At 47.0% G+C, this 10,537-nt stretch overlaps 1 protein-coding gene across 1 annotated transcript; it reads right to left on the bottom strand.

Annotated features, from left to right (window-relative positions):
- Positions 1–283: 283 nt before the first annotated feature.
- LOC125522452 (RNA-binding protein-like protein) lies at positions 284–5,378 on the bottom strand. Its single transcript, XM_048687512.2, has 3 exons — positions 4,820–5,378; positions 1,193–1,544; positions 284–1,109 (listed from the first exon to the last, which is right to left on the bottom strand). Exons 1-3 carry the CDS (start codon positions 5,256–5,258, stop codon positions 455–457), a joined length of 1,446 nt encoding a protein of 481 aa, XP_048543469.2. The 5' UTR covers positions 5,259–5,378; the 3' UTR covers positions 284–454.
- Positions 5,379–10,537: the final 5,159 nt, after the last annotated feature.

The raw sequence follows: 10,537 nt of genomic DNA, 5'->3' as shown, positions 1-10,537 counted from the left end.
GTAGCTCTACCAATGATGACTTTTTCATTGATGCTTCAGGCCATCATGCAGTGCAGTGGGTTCCACTGGAAGTACACATTGCCGTGATTACGGAACCTTTCTGGCTATGCCCACAACTCGTAGACCACAAGGGCCAAGGCATGTGACCTACAGCTGCCAGAGCAACCTGAAATCCTTGTGTTGCATATGCTCCACCCGACCAGGCATGAGGGTATAACCCAACCGAGAAGCAACCCAAAATAACCAAATAATCAGATCAGCTTTGACATAACAACCCAGCTGCTCACTGAACCAAAATAATACCATCATCCAGTGCATAGTGGACTTGTTCATTTCAGAACATTGCAAATGTCATCACAGTTGAGGAAACAGTACTGATAGTTTAATATTACAGGCTGGACCTGCACCGTCTTAACTAGATCTTTCTTTCCAGAGAATCAGTTCAAAGGATGAACTAGTAGCGCCCATCATCCCTACCATGAAGAGCAGCGCGCCGATCATCTCGGCCCTCGCCAGGGTATGGATCACCTCCTGGCCTGTAAACACGGCCACGCCCACGTCCACGCCCGCGCCCACCATCCAACCGCCCTCGGCCTACATATGAACCACCATACTCTAGGTCTGGTCGACCTCTGCCCAAGAAAGCACCCTTCATTGGTCTGTTACCTGCAGGAGATCTGCTTCTGTCCCGCATATCGCTCCCCCAGCTCCGCTGGGGAGATCGGCTCCTGTCAAGATACAACCCACCATGTGGACGCTCCCTCTGCTTGTACTCCGCAGCAGGCCACTCAAACTTCACAGGGTCACGCAACTCACGTTCACCACGGAAACCCCTTTCCCTCTGCAATGGATCTGGAAATCGTCCTACGCGTTCTGGAGGTGATCTAGCTGGATAACTTCTAGGATCACCCACACCCCAATCACGGGGTGCTGGCTTGTACCTCGTCATTTCTCTTGGAGGAGCACGATCACTTGGTTGACCAAGTGGCCTTGCAGGCACTCGTGGAGGAGAGTCAAAGTAACCCCTGTGAGGACTAAGACTAGACTCATAGCGGTGTTTGTTGCAGTTGTTACAGTGACTTCTTCGAGCAAAGTTGAGGTTTCCACAACTGAAATAAAAAGCAATAAAAACATTAAGTTAAGGCAAGCAAGATTAAGTGCAGTAATTACGATGAGCTGAAAAACAATCTACCTCGGATTCTGGCATATCCAATCACCTTCTCTTGGTGAAAGATTTGGATCATTCCTGTGAACATATTCTCCATCAATTAGAATGAACTCCTTTCCAGGACCATTATAGCTCCCCCTCCCGTGCGACCTGCCTCCTCTTCCATATGGTGGAGAAACATCTCGGAATCTTGCACCTCCTCTACCACCCCCTTCATATCCCCTACCACCCCCTTCATATCCCCTACCACCCCTTGCATATCCTCTACCATTCCCTTCATAGCCATGGGTGTAACGTGGACCAATAGCGTCATCAAAGTTGCTGCTTTCTAATCTGCGTTGGCGCGGAGGTGATGGTCCAGCATGCATGCCATATCCTGCAAAGAAAGTAACAGCAATTCCAAATAAACATTAGAAGACACAAAACATGAATATTCAGCAAAGAAGTGCTTACTCCAGCCACATGGGGTTGAAACAGGCAAACCCCATCTGGAGAACCACTTCCAACAAAATTACTCTCCACATACCGAATGAGGTAGTAATTGCAAAGGCCAACGTTTCTTAAGAAAGCTCTGAGAAGGAAATACCGTTGAAGCTGCTGCTCAACCCAAAACAAAACTATCTGTTCATGACTACACATCCGGATATTGTAATCAGATTCTGCTAAGAAAAGCTTATCTCCATGTGAGCCAGTAACAGCCCCATAACTTCACGCAAAGTCAGGAACTCCCAACCATTCATCATGCCAATGCATATGCGCCAAGCAGTACAGCACAGCAGTTTGCCAATGGTATCTTGGAGAGTAAAGCATGCAGTCAGCCTAAAACACAGGGGTTTCTCTTCCAAGACATTCCATATAAGGCTATCACCTTATTGGGCATTATTTAGCTAATCCTCCATTGTAAGTTAAAGAAAAGTTCCTACATGAAGAAGGCATAAGCAACAGGCAGCAGGAATCCTATGTTACTTCCTACCATATGTTGTCTTCCTGCAAAGGCTAACAAGTTGTCTGTCTGCTTCAGTCTTCTCTTCACCATCAAACAAACTCACAATCTTACTAGCAGATAGGGTCTTGGACAATGAAATATCAGTTGTCCATATAAAAAAGTAGACAATTCAGTATCCAAACATCATGCAGATGCCTAATGCCGAAGTCCCTGTACGATTGATGATATCAACTGCTGCACTCGCTGATGTACTCTATGCTGGTATCCGCAGCGCACTTTCCTCAACCGAATCTCCAACAACTTGTTGGGAAGACGGTCAAAAGACATCATGATGCTACCTCCAAAATGTAGCCCACGACTTATTTCAAAGTTATCAGAATTACCAAATACTCAAAATGGAGTTGGTCAGGTTGTATTGATGCAACAAGACACAACTCAGATTCATGTTAACTCCAAAAACTCAAGCAGCACCAAAACACTGACCACAGCTTCCTCGACACTACCTCAAGCTCAACTCGACTCTCTTCTTATCTCAAAAGCTCAAATGGAGCAGTTGGTCAGGCCCAACAATTGATCATGGAAAGATGTGACTCCTCATATTCATATCAATGGATGATCCCTAATGCTGAAGTCCTTGTACCAATTGATGGTACCAACTGCTGCACTCGCTGATGTACTTTATTCCGGTATCTGCAGCGCATTTTTCTCAACCAAATCTCCAACAACTTGTTGAAAAGATGGTCAGATGAACGCCATGATGCTAATTCCAAAATGTAGCCCACGACTTAATTCATTGTGAAGTTATCGGAATTACCAAATACTCAAAATGGAGGAGTTGGTCAGGTTGAATTGATGCAACAAGACACAACTCAGATTCATATTAAAGGAATTCCTAGATATCCACGTGTCAAGTTAATTTCAACAAGACTTGTAGCTCTCAGACAAGTATGCGACCACAGCTGCATCAATACAATTCAAGTCCTCAGCCCTTCCTTGTGTTGCCACTTATCACAACTCCAACCTTGTCATGGTTCACCAATTGCACAGCAACTGAGTTGTTTTATAATCCAAATTAAATGCCAACAAAAAGGCTAAACCATCAAGCAGACGTTGCCATAAGAAGCATCAATACTAAGCCTGTCTCCTATGCAGCCAAGTTGAAAACTGTTACAGTAGAACAGCCAATTCCATACTTCATTTGATACTTAGAGGGGGTTGCAGTGCTTGGCCATAACACTGAATATCCAAGCCAGTAAAGAATTAGATAATATCTACAAACTACAATCGCTTGAAAGTCAAAACAAATCAGGAGATTTTCGACTTCAGCCGTGCATTATGTTCCTACATATAGTGGTTTAGTGGTAAAACTAAATATCCTACATCGTATATAGGAATTTGAACTAGTCACGTCAAAAGAGATGGCTGAGTTGAAATTGACAAGTTACTGAAAATCAAACTTGCCATAGAACACCAGACATGGTAAAGAAAAAATGGATACAATCACATACAAAATTATGAATGATCATAGAAATTATATACATGACATGAATAAGAACAAAGAAAGCCAGAGCAAATGCTGGCAACAAAGAACAAACCTCTTAACATATTTGACCAAACTTCCTAAAGATTACTCTCTTAACTTTAGCATGGTGAAAATTTCATGTAATGAAAGACCAAATGTTCAAATCTGAAGCCCATTAATGCAATTATATACTTATGTAAGTCTGAAAAGAGAAGCAGATCAAACCATAACTAAAGGGCTTAAGGAATCAAGGCATCCATTAAGAAGAGAACTCAAGTAATGCAACATTAAATAAAAGCAAACCGAACAGTATCTATAGGGGTTCTCAAGGTAAAGTACACATGGCACCCAACTCACTCAAAAAAGGAACCAAAGCTGATGTGAAGAACACAATTTATCATGCAAAAATGCCTGCAACAAGCTCAAGATGAAACATTTATGGAGAACGATATGATATTCATAGCTATCATGTTAGCTGTTTCACTCAGATGACCTTTTATAAATAGATGTATACATCATTTACAAATGTTCTCTAGATGTAGATCCTCTGGTAGGTAAATTCTGATTAACATTAGCAAGAAAGGGGCCAGCAGTAGCATGCATGTCAGACATAGCACCAATCAAAGATTTTGCCAAGAGAACTTAAGTGGGAAATTTGTGCTCATGCAAACTATGCATAGAAAAACTACAATCTACAACAACTTTGACTACAAACAATTAAGCGAAAGCATATCTAACCAGCACATAAAACATGAAACTGGTTATGATTATGCAGATGCAGATTTGGCATAACCTGAGGCATATGTCAACAGAAGTTATTCGATTTGTCAAGATTCTTTCCCAAACATGTTCAAAGCCTTGATCACCCTTTCAATCATAACAACACAAACAGATAAACAAGGCAAATACCTCACATATATCGCCATATATACAATCAAAGGATTGCCATTTATGAGCTGGATATAAGGAATTCTCGATTCATGATGACCACCTTGAATCATCTAACGACCAAACGGACAAACAAGGCACACAGACTGCATCTTGAATCATCTAACAACCGAATCAGAGCACACAACATGCATATACAGCATCCAAGAATAATATATAGCAGCTTAAGGGACCAGAAGAATCCAAAAGAAACAGATCTAGAGAAAGTTGGGTGATTCGAGGATTTTCAACCGACCTTGCGGCTCGTCGTAGAATCGTGGGGGCCGAGGCTGGTAACCGGGTGGGCTGAAGCGGCGGCGCTGGGGGGGCGGCGGGCTGCCAGGGCGGCGCCTCGCGGGGGGCGGCGGCGACCGGCGTCTCTCCCTGATCCGGGGGTCCGGCGACGAGAACTCGCGACGGCGACGAGGGAGCGAGGACCCGCGGCGGCGACCCTGGGCGTCGCCGACGGGGGAGGGGGACGAACGGGCAGGGGACTGGGAGGACGCGCCGTTATCCTGCGGCGGCGGCGGCGACGGCCGGACGACTAGGCTGCTGAGGGGCGCGCGCGTGGGCTGCGGCGGCGGCGGCGGCGCGGGCTCTTCGGGCTCGGCATCCGACCCCGGGGCGCTCCGCTGCGGGGAGGACTCGTAGTCCTCGTCGTCGTCAGGGTCGTCCCCTCTGCCGCGCGGCCGCATCTCGCTGGACGTGTCGCTGCGGTGTGCGGCGCCTCTAGGGTTTGGAGTTCGGAGAGGGCCAGGAGAAGAGAGGTTGCGGGTACAACAAGTTTGCGACGACCGTAGGAGAGGGGTCAACCCGTCAAGGACTCAAGAGGGGTGGTGCGAGCGGACTGGGGATCTCGTCTCCAATGTGGTTTTCAGTGGCGGGTCGCGTCCACCGTTGGATGAGGGGGTTGTTAGGGTCTTCACGACGCGGTTGATTCTGGCCGTTGATATGTGTAAGCTCGTCTACAGCCGCACCTGCCAAATCCGCCTCGAAGGAATCTTGATGGAGATAAGAGCATCTACAGCCGTACCTGCCAAATCCGCCCCTGTACGCCCGCACACGTGTGTCCGAACATGTCTGCAGACAGCGTTGGACGGCTCCTTATTTGGCTGTTGCGCATCATACACCTCAAATGTGGATCCTCAAATCCATGCAAGTCGATCATACCGATACAAATCATCTGAATTCAACAGTTCAAAATAGATACGACAAAACATTGAGCATGCCATATGTAAAGTTGATCGAACGGGAGCAACAAAAACATAACGACTCTATTGTGTTATTTCGCCGAACAGGTCGTGGGCACCCCGGGCACCATCGGTGCCCGTGCTTGTCGGTGCCCAAACGAGCTGCGGTGAGTGACAAACATCCACTGGCGGCATCTGTGTAGACGGAAAGCTCTCCAGAATACCCGGACTGTCCGTTGGATCCTCCTCTGTCCCAACCTGGTCCGACAGTGCAATCCTTGTCAGCGGCTGGATGGATGGGCTGCGGGGTTTTGGGCACGGGAGGGGGGCGCTGCTCGTCCATGTTCACATCTGCTCCCTGCGACGCTGCCGCTTCCTTCTCTCGCTGCCGGCAACACGGGTTCTGTTGGGAAACGTAGCATGCAATTTCAAAAAAATTCCTACGCTCACGCAAGATCTATCTAGGAGATGCATAGCAACGAGAGGGAGAGAATGTGTCCACGTACCCTCGTAGACCGAAAACGGAAGCGTTTGACAATGTGGTGATGTAGTCGAACTTCTTCTCGTTCCGACCAATCAAGCATCGAACGTACGGCACCTCTGAGTTCTGCACACGTTCAGCTCGATGACGTCCCTCGAACTCTTGATCCAGCAAAGTGTCAAGGGAGAGTTTCGTCAGCACAACGGCGTGGTGACGGTGATGGTGAAGTGATCCGTGCAGGGCTTCGCCTAAACACACTACGAAGATATGACCGGAGGTGTGATATGTGGAGGGAGGCACCGCACACGGCTAACAAATATTGTTGTGTGTTCTAGGCACCTCCCCCCCCCCTCATATATATAGGTGGGAGGGAGAGGGAGCAGCCAAGGGGGCGCCCCAAGTAGGCCGAATCCTGTTGGGGAACGCAGTATTTCAAAAAAATTCCTACGATCATGCAAGATCTATCTAGGAGATGCATAGCAACGAGAGGGGAGAGTGTGTCCACGTACCCTCGTAGACCAAAAGCGGAAGCGTTAAGTAACGCGGTTGATGTAGTCGAACGTCTTCGTGATCCAACGGATCAAGTACCGAACGCACGGCACCTCCGCGATCTGCACACGTTCAGCTCGGTGATGTCCCTCGTACTCTTGATCCAGCTGAGGTCGAGGGAGAGTTTCGTCAGCACGACAGCGTGATGACGGTGATGATGAAGTTACCGACACAGGGCTTCGTGTTGGGGAACGTAGCAGAAATTCAAAATTTTCCTACGTATCACCAAGATCTATCTATGGAGAAACCAGCAACGAGGAGAAAGAGAGTGCATCTACATACCCTTGTAGATCGCTAAGCGGAAGCGTTCAAGAGAACGGGGTTGATGGAGTCGTACTCGTCGTGATTCAAATCACCGATGACCAAGTGCCGAACGCACGGCACCTCCGCGTTCAACACACGTGCAGCCCGGTGACGTCTCCCACGCCTTGATCCAGCAAGGAGAGAGGGAGAGGTTGAGGAAGACTCCATCCAGCAGCAGCACAACGGCGTGGTGGTGATGGAGGAGCGTGGCAATCCTGCAGGGCTTCGCCAAGCACCACAGAAGAGGAGGGAGAGAGAGATGCAGGGCTGCACCAACGAGAGATCGAATCGCGTGTGTTCTGGGTTGCCCAATGCCTCAATATATATAGGGAAGGGGAGGGGCTGCGCCCCCTCTAGGGTTCCCACCCCTAGGGGGGGCGGCAGCCCTAGATGGGGAGGCAAGGGGGCGGCCAAGAGGGGATGGGAGAGGGAGGCGCACCAATATGGGCCTTAGGGCCCACATCCCATTAGGGTTTGCCCCTTCTCTCTCTCTTAGGCGCATGGGCCTTAGTGGGGCTGGTGCCCTTGGCCCATGTAGGCCAAGGAACACTCCCTACAGCCCATGTGCCCCCCCGGGGCAGGTGGCCCCACTTGGTGGACCCCCGGGACCCTCCCGGTGGTCCCGGTACATTACCGATAAACCCCGAAACTCTTCTGGTGACCAAAACAGGACTTCCCATATATAAATCTTTACCTCCGGACCATTCCGGAACTCCTCGTGACGTCCGGGATCTCATCCGGGACTCCGAACAACATTCGGTAACCACATACAAACTTCCTTTATAACCCTAGCGTCATCGAAACCTTAAGTGTGTAGACCCTACGGGTTCGGGAGACATGCAGACATGACCGAGACGTTCTCCGGTCAATAACCAACAGAAGGATCTGGATACCCATGTTGGCTCCCACATGCTCCACGATGATCTCATCGGATGAACCAGGATGTCAAGGACTTAATCAATCCCGTATACAATTCCCTTTGTCTAGCGGTACGATACTTGCCCGAGATTCGATCGTCAGTATCCTGATACCTTGTTCAATCTCGTTACCGGCAAGTCTCTTTTACTCGTTCCGTAACACATCATCCCGTGATCAACTCCTTGATCACACTGTGCACATTATGATGATGTCCTACCGAGTGGGCCCAGAGATACCTCTCCGTTTACACGGAGTGACAAATCCCAGTCTCGATTCGTGCCAACCCAACAGACACTTTCGGAGATACCTGTAGTGCACCTTTATAGTCACCCAGTTACGTTACGTTTGGTACACCAAAAGCATTCCTACGGTATCCGGGAGTTGCACAATCTCATGGTCTAAGGAAATGATACTTGACATTAGAAAAGCTTTAGCATACGAACTACATGATCTTGTGCTAGGCTTAGGATTGGGTCTTGTCCATCACATCATTCTCCTAATGATGTGATCCCGTTATCAACGACATCCAATGTCCATGGTCAGGAAACCGTAACCATCTATTGATCAACGAGCTAGTCAACTAGAGGCTTACTAGGGACATGGTGTTGTCTATGTATCCACACATGTATCTGAGTTTCCTATCAATACAATTATAGCATGGATAATAAACGATTATCATGAACAAGGAAATATAATAATAATCAATTTATTATTGCCTCTAGGGCATATTTCCAACAGTCTCCCACTTGCACTAGAGTCAATAATCTAGTTCACATCGCCATGTGATTAATACTCACAGGTCACATCGCCATGTGACTAACACCCAAAGAGTTCTGGGTTTGATCATGTTGCTTGTGAGAGAGGTTTTAGTCAACGGGTCTGAACCTTTCAGATCCGTGTGTGCTTCACAAATCTCTATGTCATCTCCTAGATGCAGCTACCACGTTCTATTTGGAGCTATTCCAAATAACTGTTCTACTTGGAGCTATTCTAAATTGTTGCTCCATAATACGTATCCGGTATCTCTATCGGAGCTATCCGGATAGGTGTTAAGCTTGCATCGACGTAACCCTTTACGACGAACTCTTTTACCACCTCCATAATCGAGAAAATTCCTTAGTCCACTAGTTACTAAGGATAACTTTGACCGCTGTCCTGTGATCCATTCTTGGATCACACTCGTACCCCTTGACTGACTCATGGCAAGGCACACTTCAGGTGCGGCACACAGCATAGCATACTGTAGAGCCTATGTCTCAAGCATAGGGGACGACCTTCGTCGTTTCTCTCTATTCTGCCGTGGTCGAGCTTTAAGTCTTAACTTCATACCTTATAACTCAGGCAAGAACTCCTTCCTTGACTGATCCATCTTGAACAACTTCAAGATCATGTCAAGGTATGTGCTCATTTGAAAGTACCATCAAGCGTTTTGATCTATCCTTATAGATCTTGATGCTCAATGCTCAAGTAGCTTAATCCAGGCTTTCATTGAAAAACACTTTCCAAATAACCCTATATGCTTTCCAGAAATCCTACGTCATTTCTGATCAACAATATGTCAACAACATATACTAATCAGAAATTTTATAGTGCTCCCACTCACTTCTTTGGAAATACAAGTTTCTCATAAACTTTGTATAAACCCAAAAACTTTGATCATCTCATCAAAGCATACCTTCCAACTCCGAGATGCTTACTCCAGTCCTTAGAAGGATTGTTGGAGCTTTGCATACTTATTAGCATCTTTCAGGATTGACAAAACCTTCTGGTTGTATCACATACAACCTTTCCTCAAGAAAATCGTCGAGGAAACAATGTTTTGACATCCTATCTGCAAGATTTCGTAAATACTGCAGTAATCGCTAATATAATTCCAACAGACTCTTAGCATCGCTACGAGTGAGAAAGTCTCATCGTAGTCAACTCCTTGAACTTGTCGGAAAACATCTTAACGACAAGTCGAGCTTTCTTAATGGTGACATTTACCATCATTGTCCGTCTTCCTTTTAAAATCCATCTGTACTCAGCAGCCTTACGACCGTCAAGTAGTTCTTCCAAAGTCTACACTTTGTTTTCATACATGGATCCTCTCTCGGATTTTATGGCCTCGAGCCATTTATCGGAATCCGGGCCCACCATCGCTTCTCCATAGCTCGTAGGTTCATTATTGTCTAGCAACATGACTTCCAAGACAGGATTACGTACCACTCTGAAGTAGTACACATCCTTGTCATCCCACGAGGTTTGGGAGTGACTTGATCCGAAGTCTCATGATCAATATCATAAGCTTCCACTTCAATTGGTGTAGGTGCCACAGGAACAACTTCCTGTGCCCTGCTATACACTAGTTGAAGAGACGGTTCAATAACCTCATCAAGTCTCCACCATCCTCCCACTCAATTCTTTCGAGAGAAACTTTTCCTCGAGAAAGGACCCGATTCTAGAAACAATCCTTTAATGCTTTCGGATCTGAGACAGGAGGTATACCCAACTGTTTTTGGGTTGTCCTATGAAGATGCATTTATCCGCTTTG

This window comes from Triticum urartu, chromosome 7A (genome assembly GCF_056163025.1).
Source record: "Triticum urartu cultivar PI428250 chromosome 7A, HENAU_Tu73, whole genome shotgun sequence".
In the NCBI taxonomy this organism is placed as follows: domain Eukaryota; kingdom Viridiplantae; phylum Streptophyta; class Magnoliopsida; order Poales; family Poaceae; genus Triticum; species Triticum urartu.
The sequence above is the reverse complement of the archived record's forward strand: the minus strand, read 5'-3'. Positions and strand labels throughout refer to the sequence as shown.

Bases quoted from the DNA above. Each gene is read 5' to 3' on its own strand.
- LOC125522452 (XM_048687512.2), bottom strand. From the start codon at position 5,258: ATGCGGCCGCGCGGCAGAGGGGACGACCCTGACGACGACGAGGACTAC. The intron at 1,545-4,819 runs GTCGGTTGAAAA...CTTTCTTTGCAG, and splicing joins ATTCTACGACGAGCCGCAAG to GATATGGCATGCATGCTGGA. The intron at 1,110-1,192 runs GTAGATTGTTTT...TTTTTATTTCAG, and splicing joins TGGATATGCCAGAATCCGAG to TTGTGGAAACCTCAACTTTG.